General features: G+C 39.1%; 1 protein-coding gene across 10 annotated transcripts in view; it reads left to right on the top strand.

Annotated features, from left to right (window-relative positions):
• The window catches only part of EYA4 (EYA transcriptional coactivator and phosphatase 4), a 154,719-nt gene extending 129,404 nt beyond the window's left edge, over nucleotides 1-25,315 (top strand). For 9 of the 10 annotated variants that reach the window (XM_054195171.1, XM_054195179.1, XM_054195172.1 and 6 more), the window contains 8 exons: nucleotides 688-771; nucleotides 9,662-9,751; nucleotides 15,967-16,025; nucleotides 16,132-16,292; nucleotides 18,673-18,787; nucleotides 20,276-20,397; nucleotides 22,676-22,776; nucleotides 24,380-25,315. In XM_054195171.1, coding sequence (XP_054051146.1) covers nucleotides 688-771; nucleotides 9,662-9,751; nucleotides 15,967-16,025; nucleotides 16,132-16,292; nucleotides 18,673-18,787; nucleotides 20,276-20,397; nucleotides 22,676-22,776; nucleotides 24,380-24,460 — 813 coding nt within the window. In that variant the 3' untranslated portion in view covers nucleotides 24,461-25,315. Of the gene's footprint in view, nucleotides 1-687; nucleotides 772-9,661; nucleotides 9,752-15,966; nucleotides 16,026-16,131; nucleotides 16,293-18,672; nucleotides 18,788-20,275; nucleotides 20,398-22,535; nucleotides 22,637-22,675; nucleotides 22,777-24,379 lie in introns of all 10 variants that reach the window. The other variant, XM_054195180.1, reaches the window with a different exon arrangement.
• Nucleotides 25,316-25,762: the final 447 nt, after the last annotated feature.

Raw genomic sequence — 25,762 nt, 5'->3', positions numbered from 1 at the left:
GCTCCTGGGGTGGCAGGGTGGGCTGCAGTGCCAGGCACTGAATGTAAATGCCATTGCTTTTGTACTGAAATGGTCACACATTTTTTGCTTTTCAAAGGATTTAATCTTTCCAGCAAAAAATGCTCTTGACTTTTTACATTTCAGTTTTCCCTTTTCTCTTATTGTTTACCAACGAAAATGAGCTTAAACCCCTTATCAATAAAAGGAGTTTCTTTCGGCTTTTTTTGTGTCGGAATTACCCATTTTATTCTATAATATTACTTAAATTCTGCATGACATTATATGGGGCATATAGCACTTTACCCAAGGCGTAATTTTAGCTATGCAAGAGAAATAAAGAACCTTGAATCAGTAAGACTTACAGAAAAGTATCTGAGAATGCTGTTTATCCTTAAGTTATCAATTATGTTTGACCTCCATGACGTTTCTGAATTCTGTGTTATGTAGCTGTTTTGAAAACCTTTTTAGGGGACAAATAAGAAATGTCTGAAGAGTTCAAAAGTTACTCTTCTTCTGACTTTTTACCATGCGTGATACCCTGTTCCTATTGTTTTTCAGAGGAAACCTGCTTGCTTAAGCGATTAGTGGAAATCTAGGACTGAGTTGACTTTTAGCCTGCTGGGTGGGATGGTGGTGGGACTTTGATGTTATTTGTTTAACAATACTGTCCCCGCTTCTTTTTTTCAGCGTGTATTTGTTTGGGATTTGGATGAAACAATCATAGTTTTTCATTCACTGCTCACAGGATCCTACGCACAGAAGTATGGCAAGGTAGGTGAGCCATGAGTTCTGCGTTGATTCACTGTGTCAGAGCTATCTGACTTGCACATGTGTGTGTTTTTCACCTTCTGTGTTCATCATGGCTTGGGTGAAGGTAGAGAGAAAGTGTACAGTAAACTTCATTTTGAGAGGGTTAATGTGAAAAAGTCAAGGAGAGAAGTGAGACACAGACCCTAAGCACAATATACGAGGCAAGGCTGAATCAGATGCTGCAAATGAGGGAAGAGTTTATAGAGGAACACGGATGAATTCCTGAGGTACATTGGAAGAGACATTGCAGAGAGATAATAGAGGTAGTGGGCAAATGGAAATAACCGACTGTTTGGGTGTGTAGAGGAAGAAATAAGAAATAAACTGGAGCAATGGGTGAATTTACAGGGAAACTGATGAATCAGAATGAGCAAGTAAGAGACAGACCTGCTTCAACACCAGCTGCAGATGTTATTCTTTGACTCCCCAGCTTTTCCGTTGAATCTTTGGTTCCCTTGGCTGGCTCTGGGGTGAGTAATGCTGGGGAGTGAATCCCTCTCACAAGCAGACAGTTGCATGCATCCTCTCCCTTCTGATGAGATCCAAAAGGAGTTCAGGTCACGGAGCAGCGAGCGGGAAAGCAGGAGGAAGAGCGACGGAGGCAGAGAGAGGCAGTTGCAGCCTGCAGGAGCAGGAGCTCCCCTGGGAGCTCATCTGTGAGTGCTGCTGGGGTGGCAGTGGGCACCCAGGGAATGGTGCTCAGGCAAGGGGAGAAGGCACTGGTGGGAAGTCCAGTGTGTAGCAGCAGGAGCGGACTGCTGTGAGGGGCAGAGCTAAAGGGCTGCATAAAACAAAAAATTAGGGCAAATGTATGGAAGGGGAGAAAATAGAGAGGGAGAATATTGGCATGTACATACCATGTACATACCCTACATACGGATGTAGATTTTCTAGTGTTGTGCCATTCAGGTGTAATTAACGCAAAGAACATAATCATGTCCATACTATGTCAGACAAAGGGTTTGTTTAGCATTAAGTTTCATGCCTCTCTATTCCAGCCAGAATCAGGCGCTCAAGAAAAGCACGTGAGACGCAGTACGTTACAGAAATGCTTTCCACACACACACACACCCCTTCCCAGCCAGTGGGTTAGAAATGTCCAAAGCCTGACCTGTGGGTTATAACTACTGATGGGCCAGTCCTCCGTGTTTTGAGGCGGCTGTTTGCGGTCATTAAAAGAGAAAGCTAATATGAAAACTCACAGGCACAGACAAAAATATGAATTTTTTGAATGCTATGATAATGGTAGTTATTAATGTCTTATAAAAAACAGCCTTGCTTGTTTTGCAGCTTCTCAGTGCCAAGTCAGTGCACGTTTCAGTATTTTGTCAAAAACTCCTCTTCTGCTGTTTTTCAAACACTGTAGTGACAGTGACTTTTTCAGAACCATTTCTAACTTGTAGTTATCAAAACAAGAAAGAGAGAAACCTGGCTGAACATGAACATTTATGTCACTTTTGAGTGTAGCCCATAGACTGCCACAAAACTTGCTGAATTGCCACAGTGGTATAGTCATTCCTTTCGTCCTTTTTTGGCTGTGCCCTTAGGGTGTTTACATCTCATATGCCATCTCACATAATATATGAGTAAAGTCTAAGTCAACTTTAATACAAAGTTTTAAAAATCAGAGCACATTTTGTAGCACACAAACATCTGTGAGTAACTTTGAAAAGTGTCTTAGAGACAGCGACAGAAACGTAGTTCCTCTTGGTTTCTCACTTTGTTATAAGTAAGGATATTTGAAAAAATCCCAGTACCATTGTTCTTAAAGAACATATCTGCTGCCCTAATTGACTCTCCGTACAGCGTCCTTAGAAACAGTATTGGCATATTAACAGCCAGTAGTACTGACAGCAAAGTTGGCTTGTATAAACCAAGAGTATCTCAAGGGCAAGTGAAATTAATGTAGTTATACTGCTGAGATCAGCATCAGTAAAAAAATGTCTTGAACAACTATGAAGCAAAAGGAGAGGAATTTTAAAGTAAAATCCTTTTTCTTTTGTACTGATGTGTGGCATCCATACAAGTTCCTTTCCAGAGATGTAGACGTTTTCCCTCCTGCAGTGACTATGTTTGCCATATTTACAGAGAACTCGTTGGGAAAGTAATGAGTAATTGCCAATGAAATCCAAATATATATATTATTGGCTGCAAGGAGGCTAGAGCAGTAGGAAAGGGAATACAGGGAGAGCTAATGATGAGTAGGCTTTAACTTTTGCGTGTCATGGAAGCGTTGCCTAAATTTGAGATGGGATGTATCTAAGCCTAAGTGCCTCAGAGGTTAGCCATGGGAGAAGGGAAAGGTAGCACAGCTGGACCTCAGTCAGCCGCTGGTGCATGCATCTCTTCAGCAGATGTGGCCTTTATCTTTTCTGCATATGATTTTCATCTGTAAACAAGGCCTTAATCCAGACTGAAGTCTGCATTGTTATGAGAATTGAGTTGCTACGAGAATAAATAGTCCATGAATTACGAGGTTCTCAGCAGAAGTCTTGTGAGCACATAGGTCTTTCAAAGGTGTTGAGAGACCTGTATATCTTGAAAAGGTGGTATAAAATTGTTAGTTCACAAAAAAAAGAAAATCAGGGTAGTGTAAAATAATGGTGGTACTAATTGCAGTGATTGCTGTCTGATTTTAAAAAACAAAGGCATGTAATGTTACACAGATGCTTAGCTGAGCATACTGTGTTCGTCCATATGTTTATTGTGAGCCCATTGTGTATAACATAATCAGGTTACTCCCAAAAACGAAACAAAAAAAAAAATTCACAGGAAAAGTAGAGTTTTCCCCGTTCCCCCATATTTAAATATTCTAGATGAGATTAGTGAGTTTTAGTGAGTGAACATTGCTTTAAGGGAAGGCAGCTTCTTATACCAAGTGTCCTCACTTCATACTTCCAAGAGGCAAGATGCTGAGTTTAGAGCTGGTGTGAATGTACAGACAGGCAAGAATATTCACCTTCAGTTCTTTTCCATCTACTCCTCGACATGTAAACTTTCATTCCTCTTTTCCAGAAACTCTTTACCCTATTTCTTGCAGTAACCGGGCGAAAACAAAACATTCAGAAATTAGTCTTTTAATCTTTCTGCTCTGCTGCAATTCGGGCTGTGCAGGGAATGCAGTGAGGGGAGGTGCAGCATGTGGAGGTGGCCGTCAGGCTGTTATGGCCAGGCAGAAGGAGCAGCATATGGGTACAGGAGCACTTGAGAGCTGCAGTGGTACCAGGAGGCAGTTTCTCTTTCAGAAGATTTCTACAGTTTAACAAGTGGTTGGAGTAGGAACAAAAAAGGAAAAGCAAACCAACATCACCATAGGCAATGGAGGCATTTGTTGGCAGAGATCATGTGGGAACCAGTAGGCAAGCTTCAGGTCATATATTTGTCAAGAGAACAACAGATGACTTATGCCTGAGGATTTCTGACTGTGAGAATGGACACTGTCCTTGGTATATACTTGTTCAGCACTTTGCATGGTGTGATAATTATTTGATTTCAGAATTATATAGGGCTGTTAGAATAACCATGTTAAAAACAATACTAGTAATTTGACGAAGGATTTAACTTGTTGTATGCAGGTGTAAGCACCTCATTCAAGACACAGGGCAAATTGCTGCTTCCTGTCTGGGCACCAGTAGAGTATAGCTTTAAACTCCACTGAAGTGGGAGAGATTTGGCCAGAGGTTGGTCAATGCATCACTTACCCAGAGGAGTATTCTGTGGCTTGCTGTTTTCTACCTGTGGGTGTTTCCGTCTGACTTTTGGTGTAGTTATTTTGCTGGGCTGGTCAGAGCTAACATAAAAAGAGAATAAAAACTACACTACACCTCTGTTAGTTCTCAGGGAAGCCATGGTCCCTCCCAGCAGTAAGAAAACCTCTTGTTGTTCAGCTCATTTGCTCATCTACTTCGTACTTCGTAAAACTAATACATGTCTATTTTTAATTATTTACTGCAGTAGCAAATTATGAACATTGGCATTTGAGCTGTTCTGTTATGACTTGTGTGGCTGATGATGGTTTTTGCAGCTGAGCAGCAGTTGGCAGATACTGTTTTCTACAATGCTGAGCTCTTAAGTGAGGATTCGTTGATGTGACAGGACATGTGTTAGGAGATGTCATCATCTGTTAAAAGTTTATGAGGTACATTCTTATTCCCTGTGAACAGTGTGTATTCTTTGTTCCATTGCATTCCAGTTATTCTTGCTGATTTAAGACTGATTAAGCTGGAGTTTTATCTATCTCTGAGCATTTATATTTCATTCATTTCTCCCAGGTCAATCCAGAGGGCAAGGATGCACAGATAAATGCTGTGACTCAAGGTGCAACTGGTTAAAATAGAATGAAGGTCCCTTGTGACCTCAGAAGGGGGAGAATGTCATTTCCAAGTGCAAAACTCAAAACAGATCCACACTGTTGATCACATTTGGATATTTTTGATAGCATTGCCAATGACAAAAAGCTGTCGAGGAGGCCACATTAACCTTGTATGCTTCTTTGTAAAGGGCTCAGAAGCTTTTTGTTGCTCAGTCTCTGCTTGTCCAGTCACTAAACAGAAAAACTTTGTTACTATTAGCACCCGTGATGACATTCCCAAATTCACTTATAAATATGCTTTTATCTGCCTGTATTAATAGTGTTTCTCTCATGACCTCCAGTTGTCCTCTCCATTCACTCCTTCATTGTCTGAGACCGCTGAGTCCATTTTCCTACTGCCTTATAGAGAGCGTGGAACAGAAACTCCATATGGAGTACGTGAGTTTTCCTTCACCAGCCACCAGATACATTATTAAGAAGAGATGTATTCTCTTCTTGCGTTGCCACCCACATGAAGCTCTCCTGGGAACAAGTGTCCCCTATGAGAGAGTGAGAGCTGAACTTGCAGCTGAGATTCCTACATAATCTAGGGAAGTGTCTTTAAGCTAAAAATATTGGTACTGTACTTAAGCATTTCCACTTTCTCCAGAGGTCGATTTTGTGTAAGTCTGTTCAGGACAGCCACCCACTGAAAATCTGTTCTTACAATATTATTTGTATATTTTGCTTCTTTTTGTGCTTATTTTTAATGCTTCATGTATACAAATTCCTGTCACAATGAATCTAGCTGACAATCTATTTATCTATTTGTTTTCTGAGATTTTATAAAAAAGCTTGGTGTGTTTGTATTATTTTTCCATGAAGTGAAATTATCTTGAACATCTTGTGTTGAAACCTGGCCTTCCAAGACAATATTAAGTAGTTTTATTCCACTAATGGGCACTGAGCTTTGGGGGCTTTATTCCAGTCACTTGCCTCTTGGTCAAAACATTTAAATATTGGTCCTCCCATGATATTTTTACCTAGTCTCCCAGGAGGCATTCCAGTGGATGGACCAGTGTAGTGCAGAAGTCCACAGACAGACAGTCTGGCTCCAGTTTAGTGCCTTCATACTAACGTAACTAAAGTCATTTGTATTTTGGTATACAGAAGTGCTGTAGCTGGTCTTGACCCTTTTGCACGCTAATGATATCTGGCTAAAATCAGGCCTCTGAGGGCCAAAGAGTTGTGCTTCTTTGTTCTGCAAATTATCTGGGCAAAACTTCCAGATAATTTTTTTCTTTTTATTGTTTCCTCTTTTGTGTATGCTTGTGCAGAGTAGCACAAAATACCATTTTGGCAGAAGTTCAATCTGCCTTCTATTCTGTTTCTCAATTGGCTCTGCTCAAATCCGTATCAGCTGCACATGTTTCTTGCTTTCTTTTCAACACTCAGTTCTTTGTACCACTTGAGTCAGCCTGCTACTTCTGCTTCGAGTTGAAAGACAGTAAAATGATGATTAGGATGTTCCTCCACATTGTGCAAACATTATAAAACCACAGGACCCTGGCAACACTGCTTTCTCAGTCTATTTTTGTATGTGAAGGAATGAACTTAACATGGCAAGAGCTGGAGCATAATGTTTAATTCTTGTTAAACAGTTGCAGTGCAAGTTTTTGCCAATTTATTAAAGGAACAATTGTTCACGTCTTGAGAATTCAATTCCAGTGACTCTTCTTAGCAGAAGTTGTTATGGGGAGATCCCAGGCTGATTTCATGCTAAGCTGAAATGAATTCTCTTTGCTTTATTTTATTTTACATATAGTACTTAGCAATATCCTACATATGCCTTTGTCAAAACAGGAACACAGGAAATCTCATTTTAACAGTAATAAAGTCAGGCATAGTTGGTTACAAAAATACTACTAATAAGAAAATCATAAAAGCTTTGTCACATTTATGTCTTTCAACTATACTAGGCAAGGCAGGAAATTGTGATACATAGTTGGTAGTTTCTGTTAAAATAAATTGGATTATAATGGAATATGTTATAGCAAATTTCCGCATTTAAGTCTGCTTCTACCCAGGAAGGGGAAAAAGGAGGCTGAGAATCAAAAGTCTGAGATTCCAGTCTTGGAAGCACTCCAGTGAATAACTTAACTCACATAAATAATAATGAGTTACCACCTGTGCATAAAGTTATGCACATGCCTTAGTGTTCATAGGATTGAGGTAAAGAAGCATATTGCAAATACTCGTTATAATATTGTATCTAGGAAGAAAAATTTATAATTTACTGTGCACAGAAAAAAACGATAGAGAAAGGAGAGAGAAACACATGTTTATATGTGATGACATTTTGATAAAAGCATTATGGCTTGATGAGGAATCTCATGAGTCCAGAGTATTTTGATGATTTGTGTTCAAAGTATCTTACATGAGTTTTTGCAAATCTGTTAACGTGTGTTCCTTAATCATCCCCTTGGAAAACTGACCTTTTGCACTTGCTGCTGCCTTCAGCCACGTGACTTTCAGATCCAGTGAACATGATTGCAGAAGGCGTAGGGGATGAAGTTATGTTACTAAGCACTGCATTTGATTTTGACTTCTGAAAGGTAGTCTAGACCAGTTCAAGGGTCAACATAAAAATATTTCCTCTCGCTGCCAGATAATTGGGTCTAACTTTGGATCATTACAATTTCTGGTACACCATTCTCCCCTTCAAGTCTGACTTTCGTATGAGCAAGGGTCAAAATATGTCTATGTTTCAGATTTTACCATTAGTTTTTAAGTGCTTGAGGGCAGAAGCCATCTTTTATTCTGTCGTTGTGAAGCCCTGGAGTAGCGGACGTCTGATCCTGATTGGGAAGCCTTTGATCCTCGTACTAACAAATGATCATTTGAGGTTTTGTGTGATTTTGTTGCCAGATGCTGGTAAACTTTTAGACTTTTAATCTCAGGGTATTTAAGAAAGGATTTCTGAAAACTTGCTAGTGTCAATGAGAGTTTAAATGATGATATATAGATTTTTTTTTTTCTTATTTTAATGAGAGGAGGATCCCATCTATTTTAAAAGTCCATTGCAGTACATTAAGCATAAAAAAATTAACCCCACAAGCTCAGGCAGATGATTAAACAATAAAACTAGTTACAAGGTGTCAGCTGAGCATCAGGAACTGTCCATGTGCGTTCTTATTCCAAAGCAAACGTAAGGTAATGCAAATTGGCTTAATCTATTTCCTACCAAGCCTAGCAAAGTTAAATTCATCATCTCACCTTTACCGTACACTAGTTGCTCTCAGACAAACTGTTACTGCAGATCGGTAGATTTGTGGTATCTTGCTGAGGTGTGGTGATTTGATAGTGTGGAAGCTGCCCTATGAACAGAGGCAACATTTTGAATGAATCTCATCCAGGGACAGGACTCCTGTGTTTCATCAGAAATGATGAGCTCTAGCAAACAAACAAACTTACATATGTTTTTCCATTCGTGTCGACCACCTAAAGAATCATGCCATAGATTTTAGGCACGCTGCAGCACACTTACAAGAACACTTACAGGCACTTTGTTGATTGAATACCTGCAATAAAATCGTAAAGGAGAGCCTGGAAGTTCATTAGTGAGTGCCTGCATGGAAGAATGGTAAAGACTGAGATGGAGAAGGACTAAGCGCAGGGTTTGAGGATACATACTGGAGCAGCAGAAGTGTGGGAAATAAGTGAGATAGGCCTAAGCATAGGCAAGGCAGTGATGTTTTATCCCAAGTGAAACTCAGTTTGGGAAAGCGGCCATAGGTTCTGACTACTTTTTGTATTTTTATAAAGCAGAGACATCAGAAATTGAAAAGGCCTCTTAAATCACACTTTCTTATCACCGTGTAGGATAATTGCTTACAAAGTAATCATTTGGTAGAGATGACTACCTTTCCTAGTCCAGTTTAGCATGACCTTGATGAGGACTTCTGTATGCCCAAAAGTTGGGAAGAAAAGCCAACAAATCAGAGGAATTGTGCAGTGGAGTGGGCGTCATGTGGAGTAACTTCATTCCTAACTCTGCTGCTGACTCGGTGCGTTGGGTCAGAAAAATTAATTACTGCTCCACGACTCAGCTTTTTCCTGCCCAAAAATTGACAGGCTTATGTATTTATAAAATGATTAAAGGCTTAGGGATGAAAAATATTGTGTATTCTTAATATAATAAATATTGGGTTTTTTACATGTATCTTGTGTGAGAAGTTGCTTCCCTGTTTACCACCTTCTTTATGCAGGTTTACATATGGCCAACAAGTTTTCCCCTGTCAGTTTAGCCAGGTTAAAAATGCCTTGACTTTAAAAAACCTTGATGTTTTAACATCCCCAGCTCCCCAGATGTTCTCACACAGGTTCAGCAGTCTCTTCTTGTAGTGTTGCGTTAAAATAGCTTAAAATCCTTGAAAGGATTTTAGAGACATTTCTTGCAGCGTTAATTTTTCAAAACACTTTGTATACAGCAGTTTTTAAAGTAATTCTGATAAAATTTAAAGGTATTTAAGTAGTTAACCTTGCTTTCTGTTTTTTAAGGATCCACCAATGGCAGTGACCCTTGGACTGCGAATGGAAGAAATGATCTTTAATCTTGCTGACACACATTTATTTTTTAACGATTTAGAGGTAAGAATCAAAGGAACATAAACACCATTACGCCTGGGGTTTTAACATAGTGGTTTTACTGTGCAGTAGTGTCTGTTGTGTGTGACATATTCTGCCTATTAGACTTTAGGTTTGTCATACTCTAATCAGAGAGAGGTTAGCCAGGTGGCACTGACTTCCTGCGGCACCAGCGTCCTTCCATGAAACTGGGTGAGAAAGGGAATCTGCTGCAAACTACCCTTTCCTCTCTTTGTGCTATGGCCATCTTTTCAGGTTCCATTAACTTAGAGCTGTCTGCAGTCATTTCCAGAAGGGGGACATACGTGCCTCCCATTCTTTCTCTTGAAGTTCTCTACATTCGCTTTCAGTGGGTGCCATCATTTGACCACAAAAGACTGTGTTCTTCTCTTCACATACCTGAGTATACTTTTGGCCACAGTCCCCTCCTTTCTTGCTCAAAGGTAGAATATTCTTCCTGTGCCTCAAAGGCTGCAGCATCAGAGGGCTGGGTCTATGGCAGATATACGTGTCAGGGATGTCTCTTCCCGAGGTAACCAGGAGACCGCATGTTTTATCACGGTGTGCCCAGGGGCGTGCAATTTGGCATTCGGTCAGAAAAAGGAGAGACCTCTTCCTAAGGAGTGGACTGTGGACCACTCACCTGTCGGAAGCACACAGATGGACTGCCACAGGGACAGCAGTCTGGGAAGCAGGCTCGTCAACTGGGCTTCACACACTTTTCATTTCATTCCAGGAGTCTAGATCTGTTAACGTGGAAAGTGACAGTCTTACAACCATGTGTGTCAGGAGACAGGGCATGAAGAACAGTTCTCGAATTAAACTATGGTCTTTTCAGACCTTCACCTGGTCTAAATCAGTTATTTTCTCACTCGGAGTTGATTCCAGAGTTCCCTCCATGGACAGATATTTTGCCACTAATGGCAGTTGGAAGACTTTGAGGTTTTGTTTAAAATGCCAGAGAAAGGTCTCTGGTGAGTGAGTAGAAAAAAATTAGGATAAGTGAGATCTTTTCAGTCACTGGGACGTTGATTTTTCTAGTGTGTGCTCTTCTTTTGTTCCTTTGTTGACTGTAGGCTATAAGAAAAGCAGAAAGTAGCAGGCTGCGGTTGTCTTTGTTGTCCCTTGCAGACCTCATTTATTGTTAGCTCTTTTCAAGTCAAGAAATTGGAATCTACTTCACCCTATCCCTGAGCTGCACTTACTTCTTCCAGCAGCAGAAATGTAAGAAAGCCCTGGCCATGCCTTCACCAGTCGGTGTTTCACTGCAGTCCTAGTGAGTCAGCACTCGACAATGCAAATGCATTCAGTGAACGTTCTCCTTCTGGTGCCCTGCTCTGGGGATAGTTTCCAAATCAATTTTTCAAAGCATTGCTTAAATTTCTTATTAGCAAACCTTTGCCCCTGTGTGTTCAGATTGCACGTGGCACCCAATGAACTTTAAGATGTTTGGTAGCATATGCCCAGAGTTCTTCAATCTTGTGCTGAATTCAAGTGGAAGAGTTCAGAAAAATGGAGCTTTGTCCTCTTTCCATACCTCTTTATTCTTATTTATAGCCATGGAATCTTCATTCCTTTCTCTTATTGTCTACTTTCTTTGTAGTCTCAGGTTCAGCTGTCATAGGTGTATCATCACATTTTGTATATTCTCCATAGGGTGGTTTTAATATCCTGTACTCCGTCTCATTCCAGAGCTTCAACAGTATTCAGTGTTTAGTTTTAGATAAATCAAAATATACTACCTGGGGCCTGCCTTGGAGAATCTCATAACTCAATCCATTTGATTTGATTAAACCAATTTCTATATGCAATTAAGTATTTTCTAGCCCAGAATGTACCTTTGTTTCAAAACCAACTCTCTTATAAGACTACCAAAATTCCAAACTTCTTATTCTGAAATAAGCTGTATGCACACATTCTAGAATATGCAAGAAGACCAATAATTTTCTGTTGTCTTAGCAAATAAGATATAATTAGATGGCATCCTGCATCAAAGTACCTAGAGGCATCCTTTAATATGCAGATGAATAAATCTGTCTGTTTAAATATGTTTCCAGAGTATATGGCCATTACTGAATGTTACAGTACATCTGCATGATGACAGTGTAATGAATTCTGACCTGAGGTCTCTCCTCATCTCCCCCTCTCTCCATCTCTCTTTCTCTGTCTTCCTCTCTCCATCCTCCCCCAGGAGAGGGGAGGTGAGTGCTGAGCTGCTGATGGTCATGGCCATCAAGACACAAGACCTTCAGTTCTTACGGAAGGAAGTGAGATAGGCCTTTGTTCACTAGACAGGTAACTTATCCTTTCATCTTCTCACTTTATTAATGCTGAGCCGTCAGATCCCATACCTTCTGTCTTGCTTTCATCTTCGTCCCACAATAAACCTTGTGGCTCCAAACATGACAACTGTAACGTACTAATGAACCTGTATTCCTGCAATACTGACTCCAGTCATTACATCCTCTAAACTCTCTTTTTTCCATGTCTTTCTTGGTTGCAAACACCACATACCAGAGTCCAGTAATAATAACCAAGTTATTGAAAGCTATCATATACAAAAATAAAGTTTTCCTTCCTCTATGCAAATCTGTCTCACTACAATGACTGCTGATGCAGAAATTCCGATCTGCTGAGACATTCCCCGCTGACCCAGTAACCCATGTTCTAATCAGCCAAGCTACACTTTTATTTCAGGCTAGGCTGTTCTCCAGCTATTTCATTCTCACTGTATAAATTTTAGTTAGCTTGAGAAGTATCACTTGGGAGGGCAGTTGGTGTTTTGCCATGAAAATAGGAGTCTGGTGCTCTAGAAAGTTCATATGCCTGAACAGTGCTTAGAGATGGGTCTCAGTGCTGTAATAATATCCAGACTAATGCATTCTGATCTCAACCAGGTAAGGAATAAATTGAAGTTTTTCTCCCTATCTCAGTATTAATTTTAAGACAGCTTTAGAAATATTGGTAGGGCATACTATGCAGGCAAAAAACCCAATTTCCACAAATTGCAAGGAAGAATTTGAACATGAACCATCCAACTCCGTTATCCCCCTCCACTCCCAGGACAATGAAGAAAAAAGAGTATTTATTTCAAACAAACTGAATTACATTTCCATTTTTATGGTACTCCTACCATATTTTAAATAAGATTTTGTCAGCATTTTTTTCTCATTAGAAATGGAAATGCGAAATAAAAAATAGGATTTAGATAATTCTTAGAACTTGGGAGTCAGGTCAAACTATTTTTAACAGAGACTGAAACATATGCATGAAAAGCTGTGTTCTGTGTAGCCTGAGAAAGCATAGCGCTGAATATCCCCTCAGTAATAACATTTTTGTGTTCAGTGTGGTGAGTCAGTGTTTTTACTGGATAATGAAATTACTGTCCATTCCAGGAGGATAATTTTTATGGATGATTTGTTGATTCTGTACTCTCAAATTTTCAGGCTCTAAAAATTGCTGCAGAGAATTGACTGTACTCAGATATAATTTAAATTAGCATTGCTTCAAGCAAAAGCCAGTTATGGTACCTAGATTCCTTTTCCTGTACTCTCAGTAATAGGAAATACATTTTTTTCTTTCTTAGTTTTGACCTTGCACTAACAGTGAGCCACTGACTTGAGTGTAGCGAGTACTGTAGCTGATGGGAAAAGTATTTTACCTTAACATTTAAAGCGACAGAGAGCTTGCGTTCTTTCCTTCCTCCCTGCAACTGTTCGGTCTCTTTTACAAGCAAACTCAGATCTGGTGTTGTGCCACCGCTTTCTTGTTTCTTTTGGGAAAAAGTAGAGAACTATCTCAAACCTGCTCAACCCGCCTGCTTTTTCTTTTTTTCCGGACGTTTTTTCCACACCGTATAAGTGAATTTGTAAAATGTAAAATTTTAGTTGAATTAGACAAATAAACGAGAAAGCAGAATAAAACAAAGCAAGGAGTGGTGGGCACATGAGTTGGTTGTTGGTCAGCAAATGTGTATTGCCCGTGTCAGATGAGCTGCAGATCTGAGAGGGGAAGAGGAAGAAGGAAAAGGAGGAGGCTGGAAAATGCTGTTGGGTTTGATCCTCTTATGTGGCTGGAAACTTAACAACCTTCTTGCAGGCACAAGGAGCAAGTAATCAGAAAATGGCATGTTCCCCTCATCTCCTGTCCCTGAAGTCAATGAACAAACTGTGAGATAAAAGCATAAAAGTAAACAGCCGAGGCTTTGCCATCCACTTATATTTAACTTAATAATGAAATTATCATCATAACAGTTATCTGGAATTTTCAAGGCTGCAGCTGAAAGGCTTAACAAAACCCAAACAGCAGCAGACACTCCTCCTTATCCATCCGGGCTTCTGTGTGCCCTCCATTTAATTAGTACACCTTCAAATCCACAGGACTGATTTTTAAAATTTTTAAATTATCTTACGCTTGGACCAGTTCCAGGGAAATCTATAAAGGTGATTATGAAGTCAGATAATGCAAAATACAGAGTTAGAATTTGTCCCAGTGGGGCTTTTTTGTCTTATTTTTGAGTTCCTGTCCTACACTGGGTGGAGTATAGTTGCATTTTTTTTCTGGAGTGTAAATAATAAATAAGGATAAAGAAATGAATCTTTTATTTCAGCTGCCACTTCCCCTTTTCTTTCTCTTTTCATCTGATATTTGCAGCCAAAAGCAGCTTCTTTAAAATATTCTACAGCTCAAGATAACCTCCTCAGACAGAACCAAAAAATTTTGTTTCTCCACTGGGAAGAAGAATGCTTCATTTCTGTTCCTTGCATGAAGTTCTTTCATGCCTGTCTTAATGGATTAAGCCAGATAAGCGGAGTTTGGCCACTTATTCTTTTAGTCTTGACACAGAATTTAAAATTATGATTGCTTGTGTGATGCAATGAAATTATGTATTTGAAAATGAAATCATATGTATTTATTTTATACAAAAATTGCTTCTTTTTTTTTTTTAACCATTGACTTCATGTGGGTAAAAGTCTGTTAAGTTTTCATTCAGTGCAAAGCAAACAAAGCAGAAAGAAGAAATGGTAATTCCCCAAATTCACACTCTAGGAACTTGAGGCATACACATTTGGAAATCACCCCCCTGTTCAGATTTATTCTTTATCTGGGCACCTTAGCACTGGTGCAAGACTGAGATTGGAAAGTGAGAACTGTGTACTCCTGCATGTCACGGAGAGTCAGAATTAAGTGCTGCTTGTCAGCAACTTTATTTGAAGTGGGTGACTCAGCCAGCTCCTTATTTGAGGCACAGAACTGTGCATTTTGAAAGTTCAGCCTCATATTATCTTAGTGTTGAGATTAAAGTATCTGAAAACATTAGCTGGGGAGTAATTTTTAAGTAGTCCTTGAACTTTGTCATGAATTGTATCAGGATTATATTAACAACAGCTATTTTAAATATTAAAAAAAATACATACAGGAAAGTAAAATCTCTGGATACTGAATTTCAGATGTGTTTTTGGGTTAAGAAGTTAATTCTAGCAACTGCAGAAAACAGTAATACGATGCCTGTTCATATTTACTGTTGCTTGGTGGCATGAGTTATTTATTTGAGCTTCCCCCACATTTTCCTATCTTTCTGCTGTAGCCACTGTGCAGAAGAGGATATTTGATAGCTATCCAATTATAAAACCAGCTTGGAGAGGAGTTCAGTTTTCCAGTGTACCTCAGTTCCCTGGAGTTACTTCCATCCCTTCTGAAACCAGGAAACAATGAAATTCTCCAGGACTGCTTGATTATCCAGCCAGTGATTTTCCAGCCAAAGTCATTTGGATAAATCAAGCAAAGAATCTGATAAGCATCCAAACTCCTAGAGACTTAACAGAAATTACGTGCCTCTGGATGTTCCTTGTCTATAGCTTTTAGGAAGTGGGGAAATAAGGTTTAGGTGATTTTGGAATACTGGTGTGCTAGAGAGACTAGAAATTGTTGGGGGTTTTCAATTAAAATAATTTTAATCTAAAATCACACTAAAATTACATGTGCTTTTCTAAAGGCCTATTTTAACTAATAATTTATACAGTGTAGAAGGAGTTGAAGGTTGTATTATTTTAAAGACATTGGTGGTAATAGGAAGCTGTAGGTGTACGTACGCTGCCATCTTCTGGTGCACTTAGTGGCCTGCACCAATCATTTCTCCAACATCTGTACTAAGCATATGGACAGCGTACTCTTTTATAAAATAATTTATCACTTGATGTTTTTTTTTTTTTCAACAGGAGTGTGATCAAGTTCACATAGATGATGTTTCTTCTGATGATAATGGACAAGACCTAAGGTAAGATAGAGCATTTGTTTCTTTTTTTTTTCTTCAAAGATTAAATAAATTGAGCATTTACAGGAATACATTGTATTTATTTTTACTGTATTTTGGGTGTTTGCAGTACCTACAGTTTTGCAACTGATGGCTTCCATGCAGCTGCAAGTAGTGCAAACCTTTGTCTGCCAACAGGTGTAAGAGGAGGGGTTGACTGGATGAGGAAGCTGGCTTTCCGTTATAGAAGAGTAAAAGAGTTGTATAATACTTACAAGAACAACATAGGAGGTGAGTTTAATTGTCAAAACCAATTTAGAATGCTGATCAGGTTAAAATACATGGCGATGAACTCCCACCTTGGAAGCTGCAGACTGAATGGAAAGTGATGTGACTGGGCCTTGGGCTATTGAAAGCTACGGCGTGCATTGGCAGAGCCAACGTTGTGCTGTTGTGCAGGAGAACCACAGGTGTGGAAGCAGATGAGGCTCCCATTTAGCTTCCACAGAGCCCCTTTTTCTCGTTCAGACCCAGCTGAGTTATACCTACCTTATTGAGCCACTTACTCTGCCTCAAATATGCTTTTATTCTAGGAAAGAGGTCGTATAGTTTCCACAGCATAAATTGGTTGTGGCTGGCCTATTCCATCCTACGTTTTCATGACGTAGTTGGTAACAACACAATGTTTGCTAAAATCTCTGCTGGGTACCAGCTAGTCTGTTTTCACCAGTGGGTGCAAGAAAACCTAGCACTGCCATACCACTAGCCCCTTCTGTGGGCTCTGCAGCCTACACAGTTAATTGTGTCAGCTAGAAATCCAAGTCTCATTTGGGCTTTCTTATTGCTGTTTTCATTCATGGACTCACTCATGTCCATGCCATCAGGCTTGTAGGAAATCAAGCAGCAGAACCGAAAGAATCTGTTCTGGAGAGCCCTGCGTGACTTGCAGAGGCAGACAGCCCTCTTCTGAGGAGGGGAGTATGTCAGCTGAATCCCTCAAGAAGAGCCTGCGAGAACAGGGAGTACTTCCAAGTCTTCAAGCATTGCTACAGCCACAGTTGAGGATGAGATGAGGCCAACCCAACCAGGAAGGAGGCCAAGTGAACACTCTGCCATTCTATAGCATGGGCTTTTTCAATTCATCTGAAATTTGTTTCAGAGGAACACGAAACTTAAAGTAAAGCTCACCTGTGGCAAAGCCAGACAGTTCACTTCCTGCAGTTTCTCAAAAATGAGTAACAGTACTACTAAGATGGATAGTGAATTAGTCATTACCTTAATAATTTTCTAAACTATGTAAACTTGAAATATGTATTTTCTCTTAGAAGTTTGGAGTCTTTACTTGCTGCAGGATGAAGCAGTAGGAGTAAAGGGTAGTAGTAAATGATGGGCTTTCACTTGCCCTACCTTGCCCTTCATTGGTGTCATGAATGGAGTTTTTATGTATTAAAAATGCACGAAACACTATTATCCAAAAGTTTACTGGGTTTTCTTATATCTCCGAATGCATCTAAGGTTCTAAAGCTGTTGCATTTCATAAAACTTTTAACATTAGCAAGAGGTTAAGTCCAAGAGCACAGCACAGGGAAAGACACTAAGAGGAACAATCGTTGCAAAGGCAGAGTGCAGATATGTGGTGCGTTGTATTAACGTTTTTATTCTTTCCCACCAATCCTGCTTCTGAAATATGTTGCATCCTTAGTGGGCGTCCATCCTCTTCTTAGCTTTTTAAATAATCTTTTTATCACATGTGTATCTATTTATTTCAAAACAGCTGTTAAAAGGCAACAGAAGGCTAGATCAAAGTAGGAATTTTTAGATTGCTTCATTTCAGATTTTTGAAGGCAGGCATCACCACTTCTTGGGAACGTGGGGTGTGAAAGAGAAGAGGGATACTAAAGGTCATGAAACCTGCTTCCCTGCTCTTCCAGGACGAAATCTAAATTTAAAATACCTTGGTTCCAAAGAACTCCTGTCTCAACATCCAATAGGCTGGGTATTTTTTAAAATCTGATCATTCACAACCAAAAGGGGATTCTAAGGTGCTTTTAAGGAATAATTTAGATATGAGAACATAAGATGTGCAGCCGTTCAGGGGCTGTAGATGCTATAAAAGGAGCGATCATTGCTAACTACATCAGGACATGAAGAGCAAGCCATTGCCAAACAAATGTATTTCCATATGTGTAACCTGAGGTTCACCTATATACAGAATCATAAGCAGGGCAGTTTTAAACATCTGCAGATACTGCAGGGCAAGTTTGTTCTAAGGCCTCTTCTTGTGTGAGTGACTCTGCCTATGATCCGGATGGCATGGATCTCCTTGTCACTGCCTCTGATAATGAGAGTGTGAGATATATGTGAGGAGCTGTTTTTAAAAATATGTATTTCTGAGAGGTATGCTTTGAAACGTAGTAAAGTAGCCTGAATAGATGAAAAAAACACAGACAACTAATGATTAATATCTGCGATACTCTCTGACATTTCTTGATATAGTGGAGTGCAAATAAAAACAGAGAGCAATTTGCTGAGCCTTGAAGACAATGGATTTTCTCTTTGATGCTTTTTCAAGTTCTAGTGGCATTTAAAAAAGAAACAATGACTATAAAATCTATACATTCAAGCTAATACAGCATTTAATTTGTTATTTTCTTACTTTTTTACATCGAAGGACTCCTGGGTCCGGCTAAAAGAGATGCATGGTTGCAATTAAGAGCAGAGATTGAAGCTCTGACAGACTCCTGGCTAACAAACGCACTTAAATCATTATCAATTATCAGCACAAGGTATGTATTTGAGTCTACTGTAAAAAAGTTTATTGTTTTGGACCTGTAAGGGCTATTTTTTTTACATTTCAGGTTACAATAAATTAGTGCCTTTAAAGAACAGAACAGGTCTAATACGAAACTTGAATAGGACATAGGAAAAATTCCATGGAAAGTGATTTCATTTTCAGAAATTCCAGCATTTACTAAAGATAGTATGGAGTGACTTCTAAAATGTGATTAATTTCCTTGTGTACGTTGAAAGGGCATTGTAGAATTCTGATTATTAAATTTGTTATTAAAATTTCATCAGAAATCCTCAAAAATTCTGGTTTTAAATCATAAAAAAGAACAATGTTAAGCCATCTTGCCTTCTGAACATGTCTGGGAAAAGACAGCATCAGGCAGAAAGAACAAACTTGGAAAGATGTGAAAAGCTTATTTCAAATGCAACAACTTCTGCAATGTGTTTCTCTCTTAACTGTTGTTTATTTGACAGTGTCTGAAGCATCTCAAGAGAAAAAAAGTAAAAAATGTGTGTAAGCCATTGTGTTTATCCCTGCGTTTCTTTCCAAATTGATACTCTTCAAAAAGATACTTGGAAATGAAGGCCAGTTGAGCATTGGTGTATGAGCCTGGAAAACTGTTATCAGTTACTCAGGACTGTTAAATAATAGTCTATAGTCTTGTCTTCAAAGAACTGTATAGCTATAAATCTTCAGAACATTACCTGTACCATACTGACAGGAAATTGAGATACACTAAGGCAGAAATAGTAGCCTAAGATCTTGCTTGGAATTTGTTGAAGAACCAGGAGGAAAAACTCACAACTGTTTGCTGTCAGCTCCGTGTTCACACCGTGGTCACGCTCATGTTCCAGCCTGTCGGTGCCTAAAGTAGCCTGGCTCTGATTTTTCTGTTGTGTAACTGCTCGCACAACTTCTCCAGTCGAGTTTTCCTCCTCACCATTCGATGCCAGCTTATTAACACGATTATTCTTATCTCCCCCTCTTCTCAGAAATATTCTTACTCTTGAAACATGAAGAAAGTGATGTCATTGGGCAGAAATGTGTATTGGCTGTTTAGTTCCTCTCAAGAAAGGAGTAAAAAATGATGGTTTTGCGTTCTTCTAACTCTTTTATTTGGCTGGTAGCTACTGCCAATTAATGCCAACATGAAATGATGCTTTCAAAGCATTCAAATGCCTATTTTCAGACGTAGTTGGTGATCTTAAATGTCTGCATTTTAGCGGGCCAATCTTCAAGGACCTGTTTTTTATAAACCAGCGTGGAACATTTCCTACAAATCAGGCCTGCATATTTTTTTAAAGGGTTTTGCCAAAAGTTTTATGTGCCTTTTTCTGGAAGTGATGGTGCTGAGCAGCGCTGCTGCGTGAGTGAAAGTAAATGTTGAGGAATCCTGAATATGCTCTCCACAGCTGGTTCACTTCATCAGCATTTGGGTAATGGTTTTAAGCTATTTAAACTTAAACTCTTTCTCTCCTTTTAGGAGTAACTGTGTAAACGTGTTGGTAACAACAACCCAGCTTATCCCAGCACTTGCAAAAGTTCTACTATACAGCTTAGGAGGAGCTTTTCCTATTGAAAATATTTACAGTGCAACCAAAATAGGTAAGAAAATTATTCTTTTGTCCATTCTGACTACACTGCATTACCAGTTTTTTTTCCCCAGTAATGGATGGATTCCAAGCCACTTCCCTGATACTTACAGTGTTAGTTATAAGACTTAGGCATTGCATATGTTCAGATGTGTTTATGTCAATAAATTCCAAGTTCCCGTTATTTTCAATGATGCCTGAAGGAATAAAGGTCCCCATACTGATCATACTGATTAAAAGCCTCAGAAACTCCCAAGTATGGTGCAGAAAAACAAAAAATGTGTGGAAAAGAATGAAGAAAAGTGCTTTGTGAATTCAAATCTAAGCAGAACTTCTGTTAAAATAGTGTGTGTTCTGACCTTCGGCTCTATGTAAGCCAGGCCACCGCTTCACAAGCTTTTTCTGGAAGCATAGTAGCTCAGTGATGGTAATGACAACTGTTACCAACAGAAGCTGTGTTGATGGATGCCACAAGGGCACTTCCCTATTCTGTTGATAACTCTGTACCTCTTGTGTATTACAGTTTGGAAATTCATGGTTTTGGGAAATTGCATCCAAAATTTTCTTGTAAGCCAAGAAAAGTTATCATTCATGTGAAATGGGACGCAGCCTACAATGACTGATAATTTTGGCAGATTTCATGATTTACCATTTATTAATTCAGGAATGCTTAATTTCTATACCTATGACACCTTATATAACATGGATTGTGACACTTAAGTGACAGAAGCATTACAATATGTTTCCTATATTATTTTCACAAGTGAAAATACAGGGCATATTCTAACAATGTCAGGAAAAACTATTATCTCAATCACCCTTAAATTAGCTGTAGCTGTCCTCTAGAGAGAATGCCTCAAATACTTTAAAAACTTAAGTCAAGGAACGAAGTATCCCAAATGCCACATGGTATTGAGCAGCCTCTGGAACGAACGTCATCTGCCATACAGCCCGTACGTGTTGGATTCAGTCACTGAAATTGCACTCGGACCAAAGGAAGGAGCATTAAGAAATAGAGCCGACAGCACAGAAGGGGGTGGTGAAGTGGAGCGCAGTCTCCGGAGTCTCTGTCAAAGTAATTCCACACCAGGAATTCCTTCTGGGAACAGCCTGGCCGCTGTTACACTCCTGTCGGGAGCAGAGCAAACTCTGGGGTACAAGATCTCTCTCTACTTTCCATCTCAGTGATCTCTGAGCACAGGACTGTAACTGCAGCTGTTGCTTGCACACACTGAAATCTGGTCCTCACTCAACAATGAATACACACGCTGCTTTTCTTAATCATAAGCCCTTTTTTGTGGGCCAGTTGAAAAAAGGCAAAAGAAGGGCATAAGAATCGGAGATCTAGAAATCATGAGCTTGTGAGAAGAGACTGAAAAACCTGGGGCGGGGGTAGACCTAACGACAAACAAGGTAAAAAGCTATTGCAGAGAGGGAAGAAATAATCTTTATATTGATGGGATACCTCCCAACAGGTGATGATTCTTTGCAATAGGGCACACGGAAAGAATTCATTAAATATGGAGATTGCCTGTGTAAACAGTGAAATCATCATATTCGGACAGTTTTGGGATCGATAGCACAATCATTTGTTGGTAAAACTGAACCTGCAGTACAATGAGAAGAAAGGTAGATGACTTTTGCTTGGTCCCTTTCAATCCTGTTTATTGTTGTTACTGGCCTAGCCTGCTTGCGTCCACATTTCTCAAAAAAAGCCAAATGATTCGTGGAAGTCCTCCCAGGAAGGAATTTTATTTTGCTTGTCCATTGCTTTTTGAGCCCTTTTTTCCTTGCATTCATTGTTGCAGATGCTCTAGAATTAATATTTCTGCTTTCCATGAAAAAATATTACTACAGTAATAGGGAAATATTTTAATTCAATTATTCATTGAAGGACCTATTCATTTTTGCAGTGCTGCTAATTCCTTTATCTTAGTGGCTTTCCTGCAACTCTTAAGAGATTTAGTTTTACCTGCAACAGCTTAGTGTCATGAAGGGAATCAATTGTTTCTTACCCGTTTTGTCTCTAAATCCCAAGGCTGGGAATTTTTAAAAAGTAGTAGTAACCATGTCTTACCACTGGAATAATCCTTTGTAGGGCTTCACCATAACTCATTTGATAGCTTGAATAAACAGTGCATTGTTTTTCAGGCAAAGAGAGCTGTTTTGAGCGTATAGTGTCCAGATTTGGCACTAACATAACTTATGTTGTGATTGGAGATGGCCGAGATGAGGAACATGCAGCTAATCAGGTAACTTCACTCTGAACTCTTATCTCATTTATCTTCCAGGAAAAGAAAGTTGCTTTGAACGAATAATGCAAAGGTTTGGCAGAAAAGTAGTATATGTTGTAATTGGGGATGGTGTAGAAGAAGAACAGGCAGCAAAAAAGGTAACCTGTCTCCTGAAATGTTGGTGTGATACATAGCTACTAATGCAAGCCTTTCTGTTTGCATTTCTGTCAGTGTTGCGCAATGGCAGAATGACAAATAATTTCAGTCCATAGATGCAAGGCAACAAGAGCATGATGAGATCAATACTTAGAGTAAAATGAACCATTTGGATTCTAGCATTTGATTCACTTCAGTTTGGAAAGAAAAAAAAAATTCAAAATTATTTTAAAAATAAATGAAAACTGATTGCAATAAAAATGTCTGACTAGCTTCAAGCAAATGAAAGATAAGCAGAAGAGATAGAAAGGGCTATGCCATGAAGGTTGAGTGGTGTTTTTCTTTAAATGGTGAAATCAGAGAGGTTTCAAGAGAAGTGTTACAGAGAATGTGGAAAAACATCTAAAGGACTATGCAAATTTTTCACTAACATAGATGAACATCTGTAGTTTACTGGAGCAAATATGATGAACGTATCATTTGCTTCAATAAAGACATACCTGCAAAAGGAAAAAGAACACAACATAGAGATTGTGCACCAAATCTGTGTCTCTGAAAAAGAACTGTTTGTTTAGAAATATTCAATTTACTCATGATAATAATTCAAGTCTGAATTTCACCAGATAAATTTTCTATGTTCAGAAACAGTTCAAATTAGTAATTTGCACCACACTTCCCGGTATAACCCTGGAAGTGTGCAGAAACTGAAAAATTTTGCCTCACAATGTCTGCGTAGGACGAGTGATGTAAATATCATTGTGCTAGGAGTCGCAAAATAAACTGTCCTTTTAGTGTTGTAGCTGGAATGGGAACAAAATGAAAATAACCAAAATGCTCATTCCAAATGGTTCCTTAATATAGGTACAGTACTGGTGATGGGTCTTTTATAGTTTGTGCTAAACAAAGGTGGTTGGATTGTATACTTTCCAGTTTGGCATGCTTTTTTCTTAACGTTGGCTATATTGCATGAATAGATGCAGAATTCAGAGATCAATACAGCAAATAGATCTGAACAGAATATGAAAGTATGGGGTTTTTTCTATTCTGATTAATTGCTGAAAGGAGAATAGTGCATATATCTGCATCTCTCAAGGACACTGATGCTTTCTGCAACACAAATTTTCTTTTTGGAACCAGAAATGCATGATTTGTTTTTTTCCCCCTAGATGGACAAAAATGTAGTTCAGCTCTGTTGCAGAGTGTTGTGTGTGAAGCCTCTTTTAATGAAAGTCTTGCAGCCCTTGAAATGATCATTCGGTCTTTTGCAAAATGTAATAAGTGGAGCAGAAATGGATTTGCTATTAATGCTCCTTTGTATGGGTTTGCATGCTAACAATAGGCAAGTAACCCTTAGTAAATAACTGTCGTTTTCCAAAGAAAGTATTAAGAAGGACTATGTAAGTAAAGTACTCTACCTTCCGTTGTACTATTAAGCTCAGATCTATTTTGGTCTGATTTTTGTCAGTACTTTACTAGCAAAAATCAATCCAGAACCATGGTGGTGTAAAATACGTGGTGATAACCTGACTAGCCTCGTGTGTCATATACCGCCCTGTGTCACAGTGTTCATCTTTCCTGACCTTTTCCCCCCTCTAACAAACACAGCACAACATGCCTTTCTGGAGGATATCCAGTCATTCGGACCTCTTGGCTCTCCATCAAGCACTGGAACTAGAGTATTTGTAACTGTGTTCTAAAGTTGGCGATCCTTTTTTTTTTTTTTTTTATATATATATATTTCAAGTACACTGAATTTTTATGTGTGATTCAATGCCTCTGGCTTTACACATATGAATTGTCTTAAGAAGGGAAGAAATATGTGGAATTAAAAATTCCAAATTGAAGAATTCAGATTGCTGAATGGAGTTAAAAAGTTAGCGCTACGTAAGGAAGCTCTATGGTCTTATATATGCAACGTTTTTAAACGAATGAGAACTGTGGAGGTTGCTGGTACACACCAAGTGAGCCCTGACAGGAGTGAACAAAGGACTCGAACTGGCAAAGCACCAACATGCGTTTTCCAGCCGACAAGGTGGTGTTCAACAACATTCCTCAAAATGGGATATATTCTCAGCACTGAGGTTTGAACCAGACTTTAGCCTACCTAACCCAGAAAATCTGAATTGGAATGCACTCAGACTGTATAATGACAATCCTGTCTAGACCTGTAATTTGTGTAAATTATTGATGAAAATAATTTACTGTGACTTTATTAGCAGCTGATTTTGGAAGTGGATGCAATTTTTCTTTCTTTTGGGAGGGGCAGGGGAGGGAGAGGGTTATATAATATTGTCTCTTTTATAAGTTTGGCGAACAGAATGTGCATAATGATGTGTTGTGCCTTAAAGAGAAGACTGTGTTCGTGTGTTATAATGTAATTTTGGTTAAAAACTATGTAGATAAACAAAAAAAAAAAACTTTGTGATAATTTTTGACATGACCAAATTTGAAATTCAAAGAAATCAAAGAGCAAGGCTGCACCAAAGCATTTAAGTATTTGTTGCAGTAAGCAAAAAAAATAAAGGAAAGTTTGTGTTTTTATTTGGGTTCTGAATAATTCCACTGATTGTTTGAGGAAAGTTAAGAGTACGTTGGGAGGTTGATACTGGGGACCGCTATCTTGAAAGCTAAAAAAAAGTGTTTAACACCCTCATCATCATTTCTTGATTCTCCGACAAGAGAACTAAGAGCCGTATTCATGAATTATTTAGTTCACCGAAAGCCATACAGTGAGGGCATCTGCTGTGTATAAAAGAACAAATTCCTACCCAGCAGACAAAGTGTGCAGTTGGCATTATTGGAAGGTAAAAATGTGGAGTTAAGCCCAAACAGGGAATAAAATACAAGTTCATTAGGAATGAAAAATTACTTAAGGAATCTCTCACCAGTGGGATGCACAAATGATGCCACATTTAGCGTATTCAGGATCAACACAAGCTGCTGAAATTGCTGGCAGGGTGACATTGGCCACTTCACCGTTCACTTGGG

This window comes from Rissa tridactyla, chromosome 3 (genome assembly GCF_028500815.1).
Source record: "Rissa tridactyla isolate bRisTri1 chromosome 3, bRisTri1.patW.cur.20221130, whole genome shotgun sequence".
In the NCBI taxonomy this organism is placed as follows: domain Eukaryota; kingdom Metazoa; phylum Chordata; class Aves; order Charadriiformes; family Laridae; genus Rissa; species Rissa tridactyla.
Note: the sequence above shows the minus strand (reverse complement) of the source record. Positions and strands in the feature narration are given on the sequence as shown.